Source organism: Trematomus bernacchii, unplaced genomic scaffold (genome assembly GCF_902827165.1).
Source record: "Trematomus bernacchii unplaced genomic scaffold, fTreBer1.1, whole genome shotgun sequence".
NCBI lineage: Eukaryota > Metazoa > Chordata > Actinopteri > Perciformes > Nototheniidae > Trematomus > Trematomus bernacchii.
The window spans coordinates 7,026,380-7,047,574 of record NW_022987641.1 but is presented as its reverse complement, the minus strand read 5'-3'; the positions used below and the strand labels follow the sequence as shown (position 1 = coordinate 7,047,574).

The 21,195-nt window shown below is 38.6% G+C and overlaps 2 protein-coding genes across 3 annotated transcripts in view; both read right to left on the bottom strand.

Moving 5' to 3' along the window:
• Window positions 1–80: 80 nt before the first annotated feature.
• zgc:194209 (uncharacterized protein LOC570908 homolog) lies at window positions 81–7,649 on the bottom strand. The gene is made up of 9 exons (XM_034133306.1): window positions 7,606–7,649; window positions 6,015–6,104; window positions 5,746–5,861; window positions 5,066–5,167; window positions 4,284–4,436; window positions 3,427–3,542; window positions 2,845–3,005; window positions 1,954–2,149; window positions 81–806 (listed from the first exon to the last, which is right to left on the bottom strand). Coding segments are annotated over exons 1-9 (1,161 nt in total). The 5' UTR covers window positions 7,608–7,649; the 3' UTR covers window positions 81–581.
• A 1,288-nt stretch (window positions 7,650–8,937) lies between these two features.
• rassf3 (Ras association domain family member 3) overlaps window positions 8,938–21,195 on the bottom strand; it is a 63,059-nt gene continuing 50,801 nt past the window's right edge. For both annotated transcript variants that reach the window (XM_034133327.1, XM_034133328.1), the window contains 5 exons: window positions 19,512–19,619; window positions 17,523–17,696; window positions 17,067–17,154; window positions 15,526–15,638; window positions 8,938–13,997 (listed from right to left, as the gene is read on the bottom strand). In XM_034133327.1, coding sequence (XP_033989218.1) covers window positions 13,848–13,997; window positions 15,526–15,638; window positions 17,067–17,154; window positions 17,523–17,696; window positions 19,512–19,619 — 633 coding nt within the window. In that variant the 3' untranslated portion in view covers window positions 8,938–13,847. The remainder of the gene's footprint in view (window positions 13,998–15,525; window positions 15,639–17,066; window positions 17,155–17,522; window positions 17,697–19,511; window positions 19,620–21,195) is intronic.

Here is a 21,195-nt window from a genome sequence, read left to right as displayed (position 1 = left end):
TAATTTCAGCTTTTACAATTTATTTTAGTATTACACATTCCTTCCCAAATTAAAATGTTGGCTGTAAATTAAATACAAAGTAAAATAACAAGAGTTTATTTTGGAAGATGTATTCCAGTTGGATAAAGGTGTCTTCTGCAGACGGTGTGATGATGAATGGGTGGAGTATTTTTTACTTCATTTCTATATTTTAATGTACAGTATTTTAGTTATATGATATGGTTTTAGCTCAATGTTCCTGGGGAAATTAAAACATAAATTACATTCTATGAATCAGCATGTTATCACTTGTGTTATTGCTCCCACGGAAACGTTTACTTTTCTTAAAATGTCTTCACAGTTTCTCAGTTCTTCTCTCAGTTAGTGTGTGAAAAGGTCTGACCTCAAACCAAAATATCCAGGTGTGATCAATGCAACATCTGCACGTTGCTCCAGGGGCGAACAGCCACTAAAAACCTTAACAAGTAAAATCCAGAAGAACCACACAGTTCCTCATAGCTGCCCGATCACAACAGTCCAGAAATAAAAACATTAATCCTACGTTAAGTTTCCTGCCGCGGCCCGTCATCAGCTGTCCGTCATCAGCTGTCCGTCATCAGTTTCCCCCCCCCCTCCAGGACGGGCAGGAAGGGCAGGTCGGTGCTGCCCAGGTACGTCCTCCCGCGGTGCTGGAACACGTCGCTGATGGCCCAGGTGAGGCGGGCCTCGGGGTCCTGCAGCGAGCCCACCAGCCCCCCGTCAGACCCCAGCTCCAGGACCAGGGCGTAGCGAGGCAGCAGGACGCGGTACCAGCTCAGAGGAATCACCTGGAGACAGAAACACTTCATGGTTATCTAAAAAACTGTTTTGATAATACATCATATTTGATCGTTCCAGTGTCTCAAGGTTGTGAATTTACTGCTTTGTGTGGATTGTTGGACTATGAGTTTGTAAAGTGTAAAACCACATCAAAGGTCAAATATCATTTTCCATGGAGGGATTATTAAAGAATATCTTTGTCATCTTTACGTAAGTTCAAAGGGGATATGACACCATGACATGCGACCAGATGAAACTCACCGTTTAAATGACTTTTTATTATTCTCAAATCTTCTCTGAACATTGATGGAAGCATTTGAGATAATGTAAGTAGTACACAACTATATTCTAGTTATTTGTATAAGTGTTAATGTAGACATTTAACCTATTATACCGTTATGCTCCTTAAACCACTTAGTAGTCTGGTCTCGTTTTAAATAACGTTTATTACTTTAATTAAGCTTAAAAAGAGTTTCTCTGTCAGCGTGACCTCAGCTGACATTTCCCAGAGTTCACTGGGAGTTCAGACCTGTCTCTTCCAAGTGTCGGGTGTGACCATAGAGACTGTATAAACAGAGAAGTGTTTTTATCTTAAACCTCTTGTGTTCATCTAACAATTCAATCTGTGTGTGTGTGTGTGTGTGTGCGTGTGCGTGTGCGTGTGCGTGTGTGTGTGTGCGTGTGTGCGTGTGCGTGTGCGTGTGCGTGTGTGTGTGTGTGTTAGTAAAGGGGTCCTGCCCCTGTCCCGTCACATTTCACACTATCTCTTCTCAGGCTGGAACAAAGCCTGTTATTCTCGGCTGACTGACACACCAGATAATTGTGACTCACACAGCCTTCCAGATGGATCATGGGAAAGTAGATTTGGTTATAAAAACAGCAATCAAAATGTAGTTAGACAATCATAAGTATAAAGTGTAATAAATATACTGGTTGACAGTTAAAAGTATGAAGTTTGTTTTGTGTGTTCTGTGTGATATTACTAGAACACAATAAATACAGTTCTAAAAAAAACACTCATACATAATTTCAGGATCTGTGTGCCGCTCTTTCCTCTCATAACAACCGCTCCATTTCTCCAGAGATCATTTTGATCATGTCCCACATATATATTATTTATCAAAGTAATTCATATAAACTATGAAACACACTGACTTTTGCCAGGAATCTTTTGACGGCGGGGTACGGGGCGATCATGTCTAGGAAGGGAGGGGTGATCTTCCGGAACCTCGGTGTCGTTATGCCAACAAGGAATGTGCCGTGGTCGCTACGGCGGATGTTGTCGGGGTAACCGATCATGTTGTCCATGACGACCTCCTTGGTGCCGGCCTTTGGGCCCTTCAGCCAAAACCTGAGAGGGAAGAGAGGAAGAGTGTGATGTTGTTCCCTCGTCTCAAAGTAAAAAAGGTTATTTAAAATGTGTTTCTGGTCAGAGTTTCAAGTTAGGTTGTTGGTTAATATTAGCTGAGTTAAGAGTTAGCTAATAGATTTGTATTTCTGGTGTTTACATTAAAGGGCCCTTATTTCAGGTTTAATATTTGTATGTTGTGCCTCTACTGTGACATGTTTACATATTTTAATGTTCAAAAAGGACTTTATTTTTCTCATACTGCTTGTGCTGCAGCACCTATTTTCACCGTTGTGATTGGGTTGTGATTAGCCTATCACTTACAATGTGCAATAGCCAGTAAAAGTGTGAGTGTTACATAGTGATGACACTATGTTATGGAAGTAAACAAAAGAGTCCAATGGAGGTGTTTCAAGCCGGGGGGGAGAGTGTGTGGGAGAGAAACTCCCTCTGGAGGGAACTTGCAGACAATTTGCATGCACTAAAACCTAGAACACAATACAGGGAAGTGTAAACCCCAAAAAGCATCTTAGGGCCTCTTTAGGGTTTCAAAAACTAATACAATGGTTATCCTGCTGAAACGTGAATCATACACGTTTATTTGCCACAGATCTTATTTTTCAGCAATATTCCGAAATCCAATCTTCAGGGTCAGCCTAGAGAAACACGTCATCACTTCACCACTCTATAGTGTGTACCTCAGTATGCGTCCGATGCTCGTCTCCGCTAGCAACAGGAAGTGCTCGTCAGGTGACAGAGCGATGCCGTTGGGCATGTAGAGATCGCCCAGCAGAACCGTCACACTTCCTGTCTGCGGGTCGAAGGAGAGGAGACGCCCGAGGCTGTTCAGCTCAATCACCTGAAAACAATATACATTTTAATTTAATTAAGTTTGTTGTTTTCCTTAATGTATATTATTTAGCTTAAATATGTTTAATGAAACATAGTTGATATACTGTACTGTATATATATTTAGCTTAATTTGTTGTACAGCTGTTGTGTTTTATTAAAAAGGGTTGAAAGTGCAGTAGAGCCCCCTCAGCAGCTCTGAATGGACCCTCAGTGTGGTTTTTGGCGAAAGGCTTTGGATGGACGGTTACAAAGAAAAGCCTGAGTGTCCTCAAGTGTTATTGGCAAGCACGATAAAAACATCTCTGAAGGACTCTGCATGCATCAGCTTCCCTCTGCCTTGTGATCTTCTCAAATAAAAATCTAAAAAACAGTGATTAGCAGATGGTTTTTGGCTAATTGCCTCCTATCCTCCCCCCCCCCCCCCTCACCTCCAGGGTGACATGTCTGCGTCCCCAGCGACTGGAGGAATCGGTGAAATAAATTATCCCCGTCTGAGAGGAAATCTCCAGACCGTTCAGGAAGGCGAAGGGAACGCCAGCAGCACCTGAGGAACAAAGAGAAGAAGAAAAACAATTTATATACATTTGTAAAAATCGTACTCTCATTTTGGTTGATTTAATGCATATGGAATACATTTTGGCGAAGGTGTGAATCCTAATAAACTTTGAAGCCAAAATGTAGACACTCAGGCCCTTAAGTACAAACATGTTCCCATTAAAACCACAATGTGTTATCCCAGGGCCATTACAGCAGAACGTCGTGCTTTAGATTGTATCAAGTTTTTAATCTTGAGCTCTGGCTTCAAAGCAAAGCAAGTTTATGTATACAGTATAGCACCTTTCAACACAAGGCAATTCAAAGTGCTTTACAAAAAATAAAAGACATTAAACAAAAATAAAACACATTAATTCAACATTATATTTTTAACTATTTCCACGAGATGCCCTTTGGTGCAAATACATGCTATTTTCTTGGTTTTCTGCATAAAAATCCCTGTCGATGCCAATCATTTACATAAACCAGAATGAAAATTACTTGAAAATAGCCATAATTTAAAAGGGTTTGAATTCTGAAAGATATCAAATATTTGGTAGTTAAGATCAACCTAAAGTTTGTTGAAATATTTATCTCAGTGAAAGGAGGAAATTATATAATTAAACAACTTTTTTTGTGCATTTTGACGCAAACAATATTGTTCTCCAAGGATAAAAAATAATATTTGAGTGATTATTTAAGTGAAGTGGTCATTTTACACACACACACACACACACACACACACACACACCTTGTGAGTTAGCCAGCAGCAGGGTCTTCTCTCCAGTTTTGGGGTCGACGCTGTGCAGACCAAGGTACGAGTCAGCCACGATCAGCTGACCGTGACGATCCAGACGGACTCCGTGAGGACGGCCGCACACCGGCTCGTAGTCCGTGCTGCTGCCTGCAGGAACATGAGGACTGCATGTTAATAACAACGTTAGAAATGTTTATGTAATCCTTATCTAATACTGAGGCACATCTGCTATGCCTCAGAACAGAGCTGAGAGAGAGAGGGACTAGACATTTCAAACTGAGGAGAAAGAAGAATTATTAAAAGTTTGGAGAGAGACGACCAATGATTTTGTGATCATAAACAAAACAACAAACTATTTTGTTTCAAACTAAGACAAATCAACTATGGTTAATCTTTTGAAGAGGAAGACAGTCATTTCCACATGAATACAAACCAAACTTTAAGAAGACTTTATTTATTATGTAAAGAAGCAGAAAGTAAAAATAAATATGAGAGAAAAGAAGTGAAAACAAGCTGCTGATGACTGCTGCTCATAAGCCAGTGCCCTTTAAATAATTAGACAGCTAAATGTTTGTGCTGTGAAATGTAATTTCCCGAACTTTTAAGAGAGGGTATGGATTTAAAAGGTTGTGTCTCTTTGCTTACATTCACCTCACTTAACAGCAGCTACACGTTGACTGCAGGAGTTTATTTAGTGTGAGGGAAAGAGATAAAGTCAAAAGGAAGCAGCTGGCCCAGAATAAACACAGAGGAGAATCAGACGTGGAAACACACACCACATTCTGGCAGGTCCTGTCCCATGTGTGTGAGGAGTGTGAGGCTGTCGTCAGGGGCGATCCTCCATAGCTTCCCGTCCACCGTGCCCGTGAACACGTTCCCTGAAACACAACACACACCGGGTGATATATGGGCGAAGAGCATTCAGACCATAGTGTGCCATTTAAACATTTTTTTTTGAAACTAGTAATAATGTATCTATAATGTTTGGAAAATGTATTTAAAAAGACAATGATGAAATCCAATCACAACAAAAAAATCTAAAAATGTAATAAAACAAATATATAATAATAATAATAATAATGATAATAATAATAATAATAATAATAATAATAATAATAATAATAATAATAATAATAATAATAATAATAATACATTCATTAATTTATAACATAATCAAAATAAAATTGATGTCATAAAACCAGACATCTATACAGATCAATTTAAACATGTCACATGAGCCATACCGGGGACAAAATACCTTTCACGATCATTATTGTTTCACTTGCAGATCATTTCATTTATTAATCATTTAGTTTATTAAAAAAACATGATTAAAATCTTAGAAAATATCTCTTTCTTTGAGGCTACCCACAAATCTACTAAACGTATTGTTTATCCTCTCACTCTCAATATCAATTTGTCAAAGTTTACATTACAAACAAAAAGGCCAGCTCACCCTCCTGATCAGCAGTGAAGGATTCTGGTCCGTGAAGTTTACCAGCAAACAGCCTGCGGCCCTTCTGCAGCAGGGTGTTCACAGCCAGGGGCCCCTCGAGGGCTGGGGGGGGGGCCCTTCAGACTGCAGGAGAAATTGGATTAAATTGTTAATGACTGTGTGTGTGTGTGTGTGTGTGTGTGTGTGTGTGTGTGTGTGTGTGTGTGTGTGTGTGTGTGTGTGTGTGTGTGTGTGTGTGTGTGTGTGTGTGTGTGTGTGTGTGTGCTTACACATGTGGTTTGGGGTCTATGGGAGAGGGCAGCAGGTAAACTCCAACAGCCACAGAGAGCAGAGCCGCTAATAATGATCGTTTACTCAACCTGAGAAATAACAAAACAAATATTTATTACCTCTGTTAAAAAGTTTTAAAACTCAAAGTCAATTAAGGTTGATATTTATTTTTATTTTAAATATTTCTGGTGAACAGATCATATTTTTCTTAAGGCAAAACATCTAAGAAATAATAGAAATATAAAGGAAATTATCAAAACAAAAAAGCATGTATAACATTCTTTAAACTCTATACATGATAGCCTTATCTGTAGATTCAAAGTGCCTTAAACAAATACAATTAAAACACTTTTGGCACTGTTTTACGCTGCAAATCCCATGATTGTGTTATCTTTGCAGATCCCAGTTTGTCGTCAATACGTCACAGAGTTGTGTCACATGTGGTGAGGTGAACTTTGACATGTGAGTGATGTTTAACACAAGATCAATCATATACCACACTGCATGTTGGTGACACAAAGGGGAACCCAGGTGAGTGAATAAAACTCAGATCAATGATTTAAATGAGATTGTAGAGCATGATTGTGGGGTTTCCTTTAAATGTGAAGGAATTCCTCTGAAAACGGGTTCTTTTGTTCCCTCCCATCACAATGGAAAGAAGCTAGAGGTTCATATGTGATATAGAGTTGAACAACAATTGCATTCTTCACAGGAAATGAAATAAATCCCAGCCGGGGAACTTATGCAACAGTTTGCATGATGTCATCTAACCTCCTCTCCCACACATAAGGTAATAATCTAGATCATTTCAAAGTGCTATCTAATCACATTTACTGGTTACATAATTCAAAAATGGGAAGTTAACCAGAACTCTAAATTATGTTTTGGGGGTGAAGAGGTTAATGTGCTGACAGCTGCTGGAGGAAAATAATAGTCCTCTAGGGGCTCTACAATGTCTACATCAGCACATAAACATGATTTAAAGTGTAGTTCTCTAATAGCCGAACTAAAGACGACCCCTGTGCTACAGTACCGTGAATATGTGACAACAATCTGAAGAGGAACAAAAGTGTTCCTGTGCTTTTAAATACTGAGAAAAGCTTTTGCGATAAGCGAGCTGTCACCTTGCCAAACTCCGTTCAAAAATGTGCCAAGTTTTACTCCGTCTTGAATGCACCATATTATATTTCACAAATCCTGAGGAAGTTAAATGAAGAAGCAGGAAGTAGTATTCTGTTTGGTTAAATCAGATTTAAACGTTGTGTTATATCTCCCGTCCCGCCCACACCTGCTGACAGATCCACAGAACTTCCACACACCTGAACCTGTTGACTTTTATTTTTATTTTTAGTAATTAGGAGCTGCTTGCATGCATTTTATTAATGCCGACAAGCAGTATGAATATTGACTGTACAAACAATATATTTAATTCATTATTATTACGACGCCGCACTGTTTACAACAAAATATAACATATTTCTGAACGCGGTTTGGCGACGCAGAATAACACTTCTTCATAATTCTGCAGAAGAAAACCGAGCCTAATAGTTGTTTCGTGTGAGTATACAATTATTAAATCGTAAAACTTACATTGTTGAGTTTTGAGTGAGCGTGTCCTCTTGCTGCTGGATCAAACTGATCTGACTCAATGGACCTGACATAACACCACAGAGTAAATAAGAGCATCCGGCGAGGACCTTCAAAATAAAAGTCTAGAGGCACACTTTTCCGGTCCATTTATGTGTCTTATAATATACATAGACTGTGTATATAAAGGTCTTATATTGTCAAACTTTTTCAAATGAGTTTAATATGACCAACTTTACTTTAGCAGGTCATTTTTGAGACACAATTTCATATTATTCAGGGAGGAATACCACTGTTGTACTAAATTTCAAATGTTGGCAGTACAAAACAATGTGAGAAATTGGTTCCAAATTGGAGACAGAGCTACAATATTGTTGTTCTAATGAACTCACCTGCATATACCATACATTAGTTAAAATTCGCCAGTTTTGTTTTGTGACTACTTCAATTAGTATTTTCTTTCAATAACCCGGCACCATTATATAACACTCACATTCTAAAGTGCTTAAATAAATATAAACTGTGTTTATAATTTAATACTTTGGTCTATTACTGTGTATTTTAAGTTATTTCTGCTCTTAAAACCTCTCCCGAAAACATCAAAGGATTACTTAAACAAAAGTTTCAGTCTGAGCTTTTATTTTGAAGGCAGCACTGAAAGGCTCCTTTCTGCAGTTTTACACATGAACAGTTACGTGTGTGTGTGTGTGAGACAGAGGGGGGGGGGGGGTCCATTTAAAGTCTGTGAGTAGTTGGGGTCACAGGGAGGACAAGAGGAGGAGGAAGAAGAGGAGGAAGAGCTGCTTTGGACTGCAGTTCTGCCAAATTACTGACAGCCTTTTTATGCTAAGCTATTTATTACTGGCTGAAGCTTTATATTAAATATTTGGAATTTGTCTAAAAGGGTTATAAAAAAGATCTGAATTGATTTTGGAAAAGTATGGCTGCAATTTAAGATTATCTTTTAATCTGCCGAGTAGTTTTGGTCTATAAAATGACAGAAAATAAAAGATATATCTCAGAGAGTGAAGGTTATGTCTTCAAGTATATTGTTTTCTTAGGTGAACAATTTAGACCCAAATGTATGTAATTAAAATTGCATAACAAAATAATAGTAGTAACATCTCATATGTGAAAAGATGAAACCAGTATTCTTGGGGGATTTGTTTTAAAAAATAAAGAATTTTCAAGAGGAGATACACATTTTTCTTTCAATCAAGTAATACATATATGGACTTATCTATAAACTCTTGTCAAATATATTTAAATAATCCCATTTACAGCAAGTTATTTCAACAAAGAAAACACAACAGCAGTTAAAAAACATGAAAGCACTTGTTTTTGTTTTAATTTCAACTTTATTGGATGCAGCCTGCCCTGTGTGAAGGAAAGGCAACATTTGGTATCGATTCAAAGAGAGACCGCAAGATGACGACAAAAATACATCTGAAGAGTTCTCCTGCAGAAAAAGCGACATGAGGAAGCCCTGCTGCAGGATTCTATTTCGGTCTGACTTTAGCAAGGCACTGCTGTATTCTGAGCTCTCAAAAGCCTACATTTAACTAGAAATATTGCTTCTTTTGACGCTAATCTTGAATAGACAGATTGATGAATAAGAGGTTCATTACAAACCATCTTCTTTTCATCCTCTATTCGATTCCAAACACAAGAATCATTTTGGATTTTGCAGCTCAGGGCTGAAATTAAAACCTGAACATTTTTAATTAAAACAAACAGAAATCACTTTCTGAGCTCAGATGCTAATGAAGAACTCATGATTCGAGATCAATCTGATCTCTAAATAGTCGACAAAATGGCATCATTGGAGAAGATGAATATCAACAGAGTTACATGCAGATCTTTGGCATTTACATGTACAGTGTCTGGATGCTCACGCTAAACACAGATCGCACACAACAGAAGATAAAAGCCTTAAAGACCGGAAATCTTAGATAATAGATTAGTTATGTCATTTAAGAGCTGCTTAAAAAAGACTGATGTATGGTACATGTAGTGGTTTCTCTACTTTCCAACAACTATTTGGTTGTTCAGATAAATCCCTAAACCACAGCTTTGAATGGAAAGTTCTTGAATATGCGGAAAAGTGATTTTCTTGCATTCAATCTGCGAATGAGGATCATGTCAAATGCTCAAAAGCTACAGAAAAGCTGCACATGGTGGGGGGGGGGGGGGGTTCTATTTCCAAAATCAAGAATTATATTTAGTAGCAGCTTAGATTTCAATGTCTCAAATCACAAGAAAGTAAATACATATTTAAGTATCAAGTGTAAATCTAATTGTACACCACATAAGGCTGATATGTCTAATTTATGTTCATTGTTAGTATTTTGGATTGCTTTGTTTCTCATCAACATGTAAAACAAAGACACTTTTAAGAGGCTGGATCATTTTTGGCTTTCTTTGCTTGAAAGAAATGATCAAAATAGTTGCAGAATATTTGTCTGTTGATAAAATAATTAATTCATATTGACTTATTGTTTAAACTGTAAAGAAACTGTAGGGAAACAAAATACTTAACATCTGTTTTTCCTCGAGGCCTACATCAGCAATTAGACGTTGCTCAAATGATTGATCGGGCAAACAATCAGCATTATATGATGTAACATCGTAAAGTGACACAATCTAGATCAAATCTAACATGTTTGGAATTTCTCAAACGGCTTCTTCTAAAAAGGTAAACAATGTTAGGTGAAGCCAATAGTTTGCATGTCTTAAATGTCTTTCTAAATACCAGATGTCATATATAAAAGTATTCATTTATGAACACTACTGGCCCAAAGCTTTGCATCAAAGGTTAATGAATCATCAAGCCTCACTTATACCAGCAGATCTGACAACATTTTAAAAAAACATCAGATGTTCACTCCAAAAGTGTTCCCCCCAGTTTTCTCTACGATAACGCATGCTTTAATATTATTAAGCCCCGTAGTGAACAGAGAGCATGTGTGTCACAAAAAGACAAAACCAAGAACAACATGCGACATTCAACAAAACCATTCACAGTCTAACAGCTAAACTCAAAATATACCAAAGATGAAAAACAAATTAGCTTAAAAAAAACAACAACTTCTGTCACACTGTACTTCCATTTGTTTAAAAAAAAACATTTAATTATGTGTGGAGCTTAACAAAATCTTTCAAAATAAGATTATAGTGTATAAGATGTTAAGATAAAGTACAGTTTGATGGCGGAAGTTTAAAGAAAAAGAAGAAAAATGAAAAAAAAAAAAAACCCGTCTTCCCTGAAGTTAAAGTGCCCCAAAAACTGAATGAACTGATACGATTAGTCTGGTATGATGTCATCTGACAGAACAAGTTGTTTATCAGATACACAAACAACAACATGGCTTTAAGATTCATTAACTGTTTCCATGCAGACTTGTGTATCTTTTCAATGATATTATAGGGAAGCAACACAAGGCCAACATTGTTTGAACGGTTTATAAGCAGCTAAATACCAAATGTGTGATTTCTTTTAATATCCAGAATTAAGGTCAAGATGAGCAAAATAATCATTTCACCATTTCAGTGACTTGACTTTATGACTTCATTTAAATTGGCAAAGCAAATGGAGTAAAGAGTTTTACCCCAAAAACATGTTGAACATCTGGATAAAAAAATGTAAATATGAAAGCTTTTACAGTTGCACCACTTTGAATTAAATAATGGGAAAACGTCCAAAATATTTTCAAATAGTTCATTAATCTAGATTCTGTTGTATTCAAATATAACTTTTAGTTTTGGGGTGTTTTTGGTACTTCTTAAAGAGACGTTTTAAAAAGCTTGATCATACATTTCCCAAAATGCCACGTCTCAAATAATAACATTTTATTTGCGAGTATTTCCGAGTAAATGATGTATTCAATTGGAAGAATGGCCCTTGAAATGTCCCAATTAGGCGTTCAGCTGCTTGTAAGATTCAAATCCTCCTGACCTTTTCCCTTTGCTTCCATATCATTAACCCAGTGTTCGATAATAAAATAAACCAGGGTTAAAACCCCTTTAAATAAAACTCTAAACTTTATATGTGTTCCCTTCAGTGGGAACAGGCCTCTGATATATGTTTTGCTCCAGGCAACACCACAAAAATATCTTTGGTTATAACAAAAAAATAAATCTATGAGATAGTTTGACACAGAAATGAGAGAATAGTTACAGGCTTTGCCCACTAGGTGGCGGTGTTGCACTTCAATCAGCTCAACTCAACCTTTGTTAATGACTTGTGATAGATATTAATAACCCCATTTCTAGTTCAAATGATTGTCTTTGTTTAATATTAAATGTATGTTTTTTTGATCAAATATCTGAATAACTGCTGCGACAAAAACAACAGATCTTTTAACAAAACTACATTGACAAACTCTTTGGTCTCTAAGCCATAAATTCCATATACTAAAGATAACATTGCATATATATTTAAGGCAGCTACTGGCAACACATGTCACGAAGCTTCACTGTACAAAAACGCCTCCAGCTGTTCACCTTCTTTCACACTTTGCATGTCTTTCTTTTCCTTGTATCCACCAGCTGAACCTCGGGCTGTAAAGGAGGTCAAGGCTGCAGGTTTTGACTGGAGATAAGAGCACAAACACACAGCGACAACACGACTCATATCAGTATCAGCTGTTCTCACAGACCTCCCTTATTTCTCCCAGCAGCAGCAGCAGCTTTCATTAATGCACAACAACAGGACAAGCCCGCCATTGTCCTCGAGGTCACACCGCTCACTACCGTCCTATTCCTTCTATTCTACTTTCCTAAACTTCTCAGTCAACTTCCAGAAACCGTCATTCCTCCTGCTGTGACCATGCAGGGTCAAAGGTCGGAGGTCAAGTCTATCCAAACTACATTGGCATCTTCGGCTTTAAATCCAACAAAATCACCCTCACTCGCCATAAAATAACTATCTTTCCAACCAAAACCACGTTTCTTTCTTCATTCAGTAGACAACACCTTTCCTCTTTCATTATCTGCCAGTAGAGTTTGTGTTTTCAGTTCCATTAAAGCTCAAATGCACCTTTTATTCCTCTGTACACCAACAACTCCCTATGGAGTCTGAAGTGTGCCAATAAGTCGAATACAAATAATAATCAAAGATAACAATCATTCATTGATTCTTTAAAAATGCTTTATATTTATGCATTTAAAATAAATGTATGTGATATTTAAAAGGTGATAAAAGCAGCAAAATGATGGAAATAAGAGTTACGGGATATGTAGCTGCTTATTTGCTTTGAAGATCTGTAATTAGGGCTGGCACATATGCACCCTGAAAATAATAATACAGAAAATATCTTTGAATCTAAAAAGTTTAATTTTCTTAATCGACAATTTAATTGCCAAACTTTTTTTTAAGATGATTAAATAGTAAGTTGAAATGCCATTTTATTTGTATTTAATTTGACTTTAATATTGAGTATGTGTCCCTCATCTGTTGTGTTTTCTTTTGGTGCCGTTTTCACATTCTATTAACAGCTATGAACATGAAGTAAAATAATTGTAATATAAAAAAACAACTTTCTTTGGCACACTCAAGACTCCATACATACTTTTTCCCTTCAGAAATATTTCTCAACTTTCAGGATCATTCAAGCAAAAGTCAAAGAGAATCCATGTTCTTTGCTTAAAGGCTCCTAATGATCTGCTCGTCCTGTCATGTGTATGTCCGCTCAATATCTCCCACTATCTCCGTCTGTGTCAACGAGCAGACTGCTGCTCCGCCTCGGAACAAAACAACTCAACTAAATAAGACTTTTTGTTTCCAGAAACACAAAACAATAAAAAGCTTCACCCATATAAATTAAAAAAGAAAAATATGTACAAACCATTAAAAACAAAAAAATTAAATAAAACTCTAACTCAACATATGGCCTTGAGTCTTTCACAAGTTTAAAGGGATACAAAGGGGGAACTCAAGAGACATGATGTGACAGCAGGACAGAGGAGGAGAGCATATGGCACGTTTCAGTGACTCTTTGGTGTGGGCAGGCAGCAGTCTTTCATCCAGGCTGAATCAAACCCCAGCATCCCAATATTGTCCGTTTATCCTTTCTCAGTTTATTTCCTTTAAATGTTTGGATCATCTTTCGTCCTGGCGCAGAATCCTTTGCTCTCACATCCCTCTCCTCGTCAAAATGTAGACACAGCTCCTCTGAGGATGTAAAAAAAAAGTCCCCTCCTCCGAGCCAGTAGGGGGAGTAGTCCTGTTTTTGGGGGTGAATGCTCTAAGAGGGTCCCCGGAGCTCTCTCATCGCCTCCTGCAGCCTCCGCCGGTAAGAATCATAGCGACGAAGCACCGCCTCCCTCTGCTCCTTCTCCTCCTTGTCGAGGATCCGCAGGAAGTTACGCAGCTCGGGGATGGAGAACGCATCCCACTGAGAAGAGGGGGAAACTTTATTCACAACACATCTTATTGAGCATCTTGTTTTTTTTGCATGATGTTCATGGATGGGACTTGATTGCTACTCTAATATAGATGAGAATAAGGAGGAAAGGAAAGCAGACGAAGGAAAGGGGAGCAAGGTAAGGATGGGAAAGGGAAAGACAGAAGGTGAAAGGAAAGCAGACGAAGGAAAGGGGAGAAAGGTAAGGATGGGAAAGGGAAAGACAGAAGGTGAAAGGAAAGCAGACGAAGGAAAGGGGAGAAAGGTAAGGATGGGAAAGGGAAAGACAGAAGGTGAAAGGAAAGCAGACGAAGGAAAGGGGCAGAAAGGTAAGGATGGGAAAGGGAAAGACAGAAGGTGAAAGGAAAGCAGACGAAGGAAAGGGGAGAAAGTATGGATGGGAAAGGGAAAGACAGAAGGTGAAAGGACAGCAGACGAAGGAAAGGGGAGAAAGGTAAGGATGGGAAAGGGAAAGACAGAAGGTGAAAGGAAAGCAGACGAAGGAAAGGGGAGAAAGGTAAGGATGGGAAAGGGAAAGACAGAAGGTGAAAGGAAAGCAGACGAAGGAAGGGGAGAAGGTAAGGATGGGAAAGGGAAAGACAGAAGGTGAAAGGAAAGCAGACGAAGGAAAGGGAGAAAGGTAAGGATGGGAAAGGGAAAGACAGAAGGTGAAAGGAAAGCAGACGAAGGAAAGGGGAGAAAGGTAAGGATGGGAAAGGGAAAGACAGAAGGTGAAAGGACAGCAGACGAAGGAAAGGGGAGAAGGGTAAGGATGGGAAAGGGAAAGACAGAAGGTGAAAGGACAGCAGACGAAGGAAAGGGGAGAAAGGTAAGGATGGGAAAGGGAAAGACAGAAGGTGAAAGGACAGCAGACGAAGGAAAGGGGAGAAAGGTAAGGATGGGAAAGGGAAAGACAGAAGGTGAAAGGACAGCAGACGAAGGAAAGGGGAGAAAGGTAAGGATGGGAAAGGGAAAGACAGAAGGTGAAAGGGAAAGCAGACGAAGGAAAGGGGAGAAAGGTAAGGATGGGAAAGGGAAAGACAGAAGGTGAAAGGACAGCAGACGAAGGAAAGGGGAGAAAGGTAAGGATGGGAAAGGGAAAGACAGAAGGTGAAAGGAAAGCAGACGAAGGAAAGGGGAGAACGGTAAGGATGGGAAAGGGAAAGACAGAAGGTGAAAGGAAAGCAGACGAAGGAAAGGGGAGAAAGGTAAGGATGATTAGATGATTATGATTTTATATAATCAATTTGTGGCGTTATCATTTTGTTTTGTTTAACTTCAAATGTGTTTTTTTACCTTTACCTAGCAGATATGTGCCTCCATACAAAGGAGTACAGAAGTAAGACAAGAAAGAGAAGGAGGAAAAGGAGATAGCGGCTGAGATAGCGAGCATGGAAAAGGAGGGAGATGAAGTCAGAACAGATGAGGAGGAGAAGAAAGAGTGGATACAATGATTCAGTATTGAGCTGTAGGAGAGATACAGTAGTTTCATATCAAAGGTCAATGAATATAGATGTACCATGACTTCTCCGGTCTGTTCCCTCAGAACGAAGCTGAGCGTGTCGGAGTCGGGTCCCGCCACCAGACGCAGAAACAACGGCTGCTCGCCATCCGCCAGCTTACACACGTACACTGAAACACACACACACACATTAATTAAGGCACTACAGTATGTGCGGTCCTGCAAGCCACATTCATGCAGGCACCAATGTGGTCGCTGCAGATGCATTTTGTGTGTGTGTGTGTGTGTGTGCGTGCGCACATATAAACATGCATGGCAGAGGATGAAAGGATGGGTGCAGCACATAAAATGGCGACCACAGTCATTTACAAAAACAGAAAGAGAGGGAGATCCATGTTGCCAGAAGAGGACAACAACACTTCACTTTAGGGCTGATAAAGTCCTCTACATATTAATTTTTTCACTGTACAATATCACCCTAAAAATAAGCTTTAAAAATGATGATGAACAATAAAACTCACGCATATTGACTCGTAAACAATAAATAAATCAATATACTGTTCATCACATTTGAATCAAAAATCAATCATGTGTGGCCTATGTTACTAATGGGTTATTGTGATTTTAACACCAACTTATTTTTACAAGACTCATTATTATTATTTATAACAACATTTAAATTTGATATTATTAATTTATCAAATGATGCCAATAATGGCACTTAAATTGACGGGTAATAACAAATTGCAAAGAAAACTTGTTCAACGTTTTGCAGAAATGATTGTGCCGTCTCCATAGAAGTGCAGCATTTAAATATTGCAAATAAAAAGGAGACCATCGCATGTGAAATGTGACAGGAGCCAAACTGATAGGGTTCAAGGTCACTGTGATCTCAAAAGCTTTTAAACAAACAGTGTCTCTTTTCTATTTTCTTTCAGACAGAAACTGGAGTATATCTCATCATGACTCTGAAGGACACTTCCTCACTAGCCTGGTTTTAATGAGTTGAATGAAAGCTTTTGTCTGGGAACTTTTAATACACAAAGTCTGCATACATCTGCTATCAGTCGTCTGTCTAGACTCTGTCTTTTATTAGTCTCACTGTATGTCTCCAGTAATGAGGTGAAACAAACCAGAGCAAGGCACAGATGCAAGCAGAAACACAAATAAACTCTATAAATGTGACTTCAAACAAGATATTTATATTATATAGCATTTATACAAATGTAATAATTATAAGTAACTTTTTATAGTACAAGGATCATAAAGCAAGCCCATCTTTCTCCTCTCTTGCAGATGCTACAGTAAGATTATATTTGAAACCCTGCAACAGCTGTTAATTCAAAGAGTTGGTGTGTGTGTGTGTGTGTGTATTCCTGGTGTTGATAGTAGGGAGAGCCCTGCATGAGGGCGAGGCATCCAGAAACACACACGCAGCACACACACACACATAGTTGACACGATGTCAGCAGTCCCAAAGCATCTGTTACAGAGCTTGGAATGAGTGGTATGAAACACACCGTCTCCGGTCTCAATCCAGTCACTTTCACTCTCTCTCTCTCTCTCCCACACACACACACACACGGCTCCAGCCTTACCCTGCTCCTCCCTGCGGTAGCGTTTGTATAAGGCGTATTTGGCTGGGTTGTCTTGGACTGTGAACTTGCTCAGCAGGGCGACGATCACCTGAACACACACAGGGGAAAAAACGGTCAAAAATCAATAAACTAACGACACTGATGTGATGTGTATTTATAAATAGTTTTTTTCTTCTTTGGTCTTAGTGTTTGAAAAGCAGTATCTCCTGTTCACCGTGGATATGTCTTTAGTTAGCTTATTTGATTTGTAATTAACAGACACCTGTAGGCCATTCATTAAACTATCCTTTTTGTGTCTGCAGGTTCATTTTCTCAGATTTTCAAAGAAAGACTAAGAAAACTCAGTGAAAATGTAATAAAATCTCAACATCTGCCAGAATGCACTGAACCCTGACTTCAACCAGTATGTCATCAGATCCTAATTAAGTTGTGTTGACATGTGTGTGTGTTAGCCACCTGTCTGACGGTGTTATTGGAGCTGATGTGGAGGGTGTTGGTGACTCCGCGGGGCAGATAGAAGGCCTCACCCACCAGCGCCCCCGCGGCTCCTCTCTGGCCCCCCCGCACCGTCACCGGCCTCCTCAGGTCCATCTGCACTTGGATGAAACCAGTATACACACCAGTGGGATTCTGGGTGAAAAAAAAGAGGGAGGTATGGTTAGAGCTGCAAACAGAGATGTATGGATTAGTCAATCAACAGAAAAATAATCACCAACTATTTTTATATTTTTAGGCAAAAATGCCTGGAAATGCAGTTTTAGGTATATCAAATGTGGAGGATTCACTATTAAAATCAGGAATTTAGATACAGTATATATATAAAAGTTGACAAAAAACAACAACCACCAAATTAGGAAGATTAAGTGAACCAAAACCTTGGATAAATTAAGAATAAAGAAAGTTATTTATAGCAAGAATCTAGATGTACGTGCTGAACGATCTCTGCAGAAGAAACCAGTTCACCCAGACAGATGGCCCCAGACGGAGGAAGAGCATCTTAATCCTATTACCGTGTGTGTGTGTGTGTGTGTGTGTGTGTGTGTGTGTGTGTGTGTGTGTGTGTGTGTGTGTGTGTGTGTGTGTGTGTGTGTGTGTGTGTGTGTGTGTGTGTCACAAGACAAACGAGATCAGTACGAACAGTCAAACTCGCTAGTCAACTACAAAGGGTGACAAAGAGAATCTTGCACAATCAGAGACAAAGCGATAACGAGACCTTAAATATGTCAAATAAGAACAAAAGTTTTGGGTAGGGACGACATATCGATAACACCATCAGTTCCTTTTTTCAGATAAATATGTGTTCCATTTGTTTTATCTTGTATTTTCCATTTAAAAATAACTTTTTATGTTAATATGAATAGTTTTGATGTTTAAATAATGTAAATGAGGCATAATCTAATGCTAACTTCTGGTGATTTTAGGAGAAATCTAAAGATGTAAATAGACAAAGTTACTAATATAAACATCTAATTATGTATTTTGGATGTTTTTCTTTCCACTAGTCTAAAGGAAGGCATGTTAAAGAATCAATAGCTCCAAACCTTACAATGATGGCATGTGAACATTTGCTCTGATGTAACACTTGTATTCCTGGCCTACTATAAAAACAAGCACATGTTGTTTTCCTGACTGGTAGCGCTCCAACAACACAAAACCTGCGCTTCGCCTAGAGTGCGTTATTCTTTTCTGGATTCAACATGCTGCGAGAGTGTGCCCTGTGGCTTTGAATTCAGCTCCAGACATGTTGGACGCTGCCAAGGGAAACAGTGTGAGGAGAACAATGGCAGGAATAACCTCTGTGATGTGAACGCTGAGGAATGCTGCAGCTGGGACAGCAGCACACCTTCACATGAAAACCTGCAGACTCCCTTTTATATCTACAAACACCAACAAATACTACATATAAAAGACATTAAAAGAGCATTTGAAAAAACATCTGCAGTGTAGGTTTACACGTGTTTCAGGATTTTCTCTGGGATACAGAGTTTACTGAATTGCAGATTAAAATGTGCGCAACACTTCTAAAGACTGACTGTGAGACTTAAGATGAAATATTATGGTCATCTGGTGTCACATGTTGAGCTGGTTTATTAAAAGCTGCAGCTAATGTCAGTTAGTACAGATTAGGTTTGTCACTTTAGTTGTAATTTATACCTTTATGTACGTGTATTTAAGGGAAGCAGACAATCCATTTAGACTCTTTGTAAACAAACTTTCCCTTAGGGACAATATCTACAACAACACTATTATTGAGATGACTAATTGGCTCCATATTGACAAACGACAACTTCAAATACTGTTGAATCTATGAATTTGTAATTAGAAGAAATAATATAGTGATATATGAAATTCTTTTCACTCTTCTCACTTTTACTTTTGATTCAACTTGCTGATAATCTGTGTACATATTTGGTGTGTGTGTGCGTGTGTGTGTGTGTCACTTACGAGTGTCATCTTGAGGTGGTCTTTGGTCAGAGAGTTGTACTGCTCGATCTTCTGTCTGAATTCCTCCCTGTTGAACTCCGTCCGCAGCTCTCGCTCCTTCCCCACATCCTGACAGAATAAAGGAAACATGACACGATGAGTTAGTCACAAGTCAACTTAGTTTATCAAAACAGTAAAGTCTCTGTAAAGACAATAGCAGCAGCAGCACACATGGACGACGAGTGCACAGGCAGAGTTCATTCTCATCCGAATTAAGAGTCTCAGTAAGTTACACAAGTTATATTTGATCATCTTCTGCACAAACATTAGTTTGAAAACATTTTTTGGAATGTATTTCTTAAGTGTCACACTTTCTTACAACTCATAAAATGACAAAAATATCCTCCTAAATCCATTTTCTTTTGTTGGAGGAGCTGCATGCTAGTAGGGAAACCTGAGAAAACCAGGCTGTTTTTGGATAAGAAGAGGAGCAACAAGATAAGACTTTACAGAAAGTATAACAAAATATAATACATTTTTCAAATGAGTTGACAAGTTGATAGAAAGGCAACACAAATACATGCTGTCTTTAGAGAATCTAATCATTTTACCTTTGGAAGGCGAACCATAACAGGACGCCGGCAGAAAGCAGAGTAAGCTGTTTTTAGTCCATGCTTTAGGGTCAATAGAGCATTTCTCATGTGACCCCGCCCATTGATATGATGATAAGGAGGGAGGAGATAACTTCAGAAGTGCAATTAGAATAAAAAGCAACATACAAATCTACATTTTCCAATGTGAATGACGGAAAATAAACCTTGTGTCAAAGACTGCAGCAGGAAGATATTAGCACCGTGTGTTTCTGAAAAGAAAATCTAAATCTCTGACTTTAAGTGAGAAAAATCCCTCACTGCTGGAGGGTCAGCGCATGACCAATTCACAATCTGTGTCCCATGCTGTGCGACTGACTTCTAATTTTAGACAAAACATGAACATCTCCTGCAGGAAACTGAACGATGCAAGAAAGAAAAAATATGATTCAGTTTGACGGCCACATGGACTTTAATCGTGTTAACAACCTAAGAGTGTGTACTGTAAAGCACAAGCTGATGTTTGTCAAATCACACAAGAGGCTTCACTGTAAGTGAGGCCTGAAGTCAGCCAGAGGGGGGAGGAGGTCAGAAACAGGCGTCAGCTGATAGAGGGAGTTCTAGATAAAGAGGACGAACTGACACGTGTACTGTGCAGACAAAAACATCTTTAAAGAGCAGCAATAAGAGCAGTGACACCAGGTCAACCACACAGTCCAACCCTCCTTTTACAACTACCAAGGTACACATGCAAAACTATAATGCAGGTCACATGATAAAGCTGAGTGTTACATCATCAGCAGTTTCAGGCAGTTGGCGCATGCAGGAGCTTGGTTTCAGGATAAAGTGACACATAAAGCAGAAATATATATTTACAAAAAGTGGGCTTTTAACTGCTAATTAAATGTTTTCCTTAAATACTGGCAGGTTTCAGCATTTCCATTGGGAAGGGTTTGGGGCTTTTCTCCATCTCATCATTATAAATTAAACTAGTTTTTGACAAAATAAAGAAACATTGTACTTTAACCTCTTTGAAAACCATTGTTCTTACACTTTATAGACTTATTTAAATACAAAAGAAAACAATAAATGATAATGAATAAAAGCCTACAAAC

Coding starts and splice junctions, on each gene's coding strand:
- zgc:194209 (XM_034133306.1), bottom strand. Junction 3,006..3,426: donor GCAGACATGTCACCCTGGAG/GTGAGGGGGGGG, acceptor TATTGTTTTCAG/GTGATTGAGCTGAACAGCCT. Junction 807..1,953: donor TCAAAAGATTCCTGGCAAAA/GTCAGTGTGTTT, acceptor TTCTGTCTCCAG/GTGATTCCTCTGAGCTGGTA.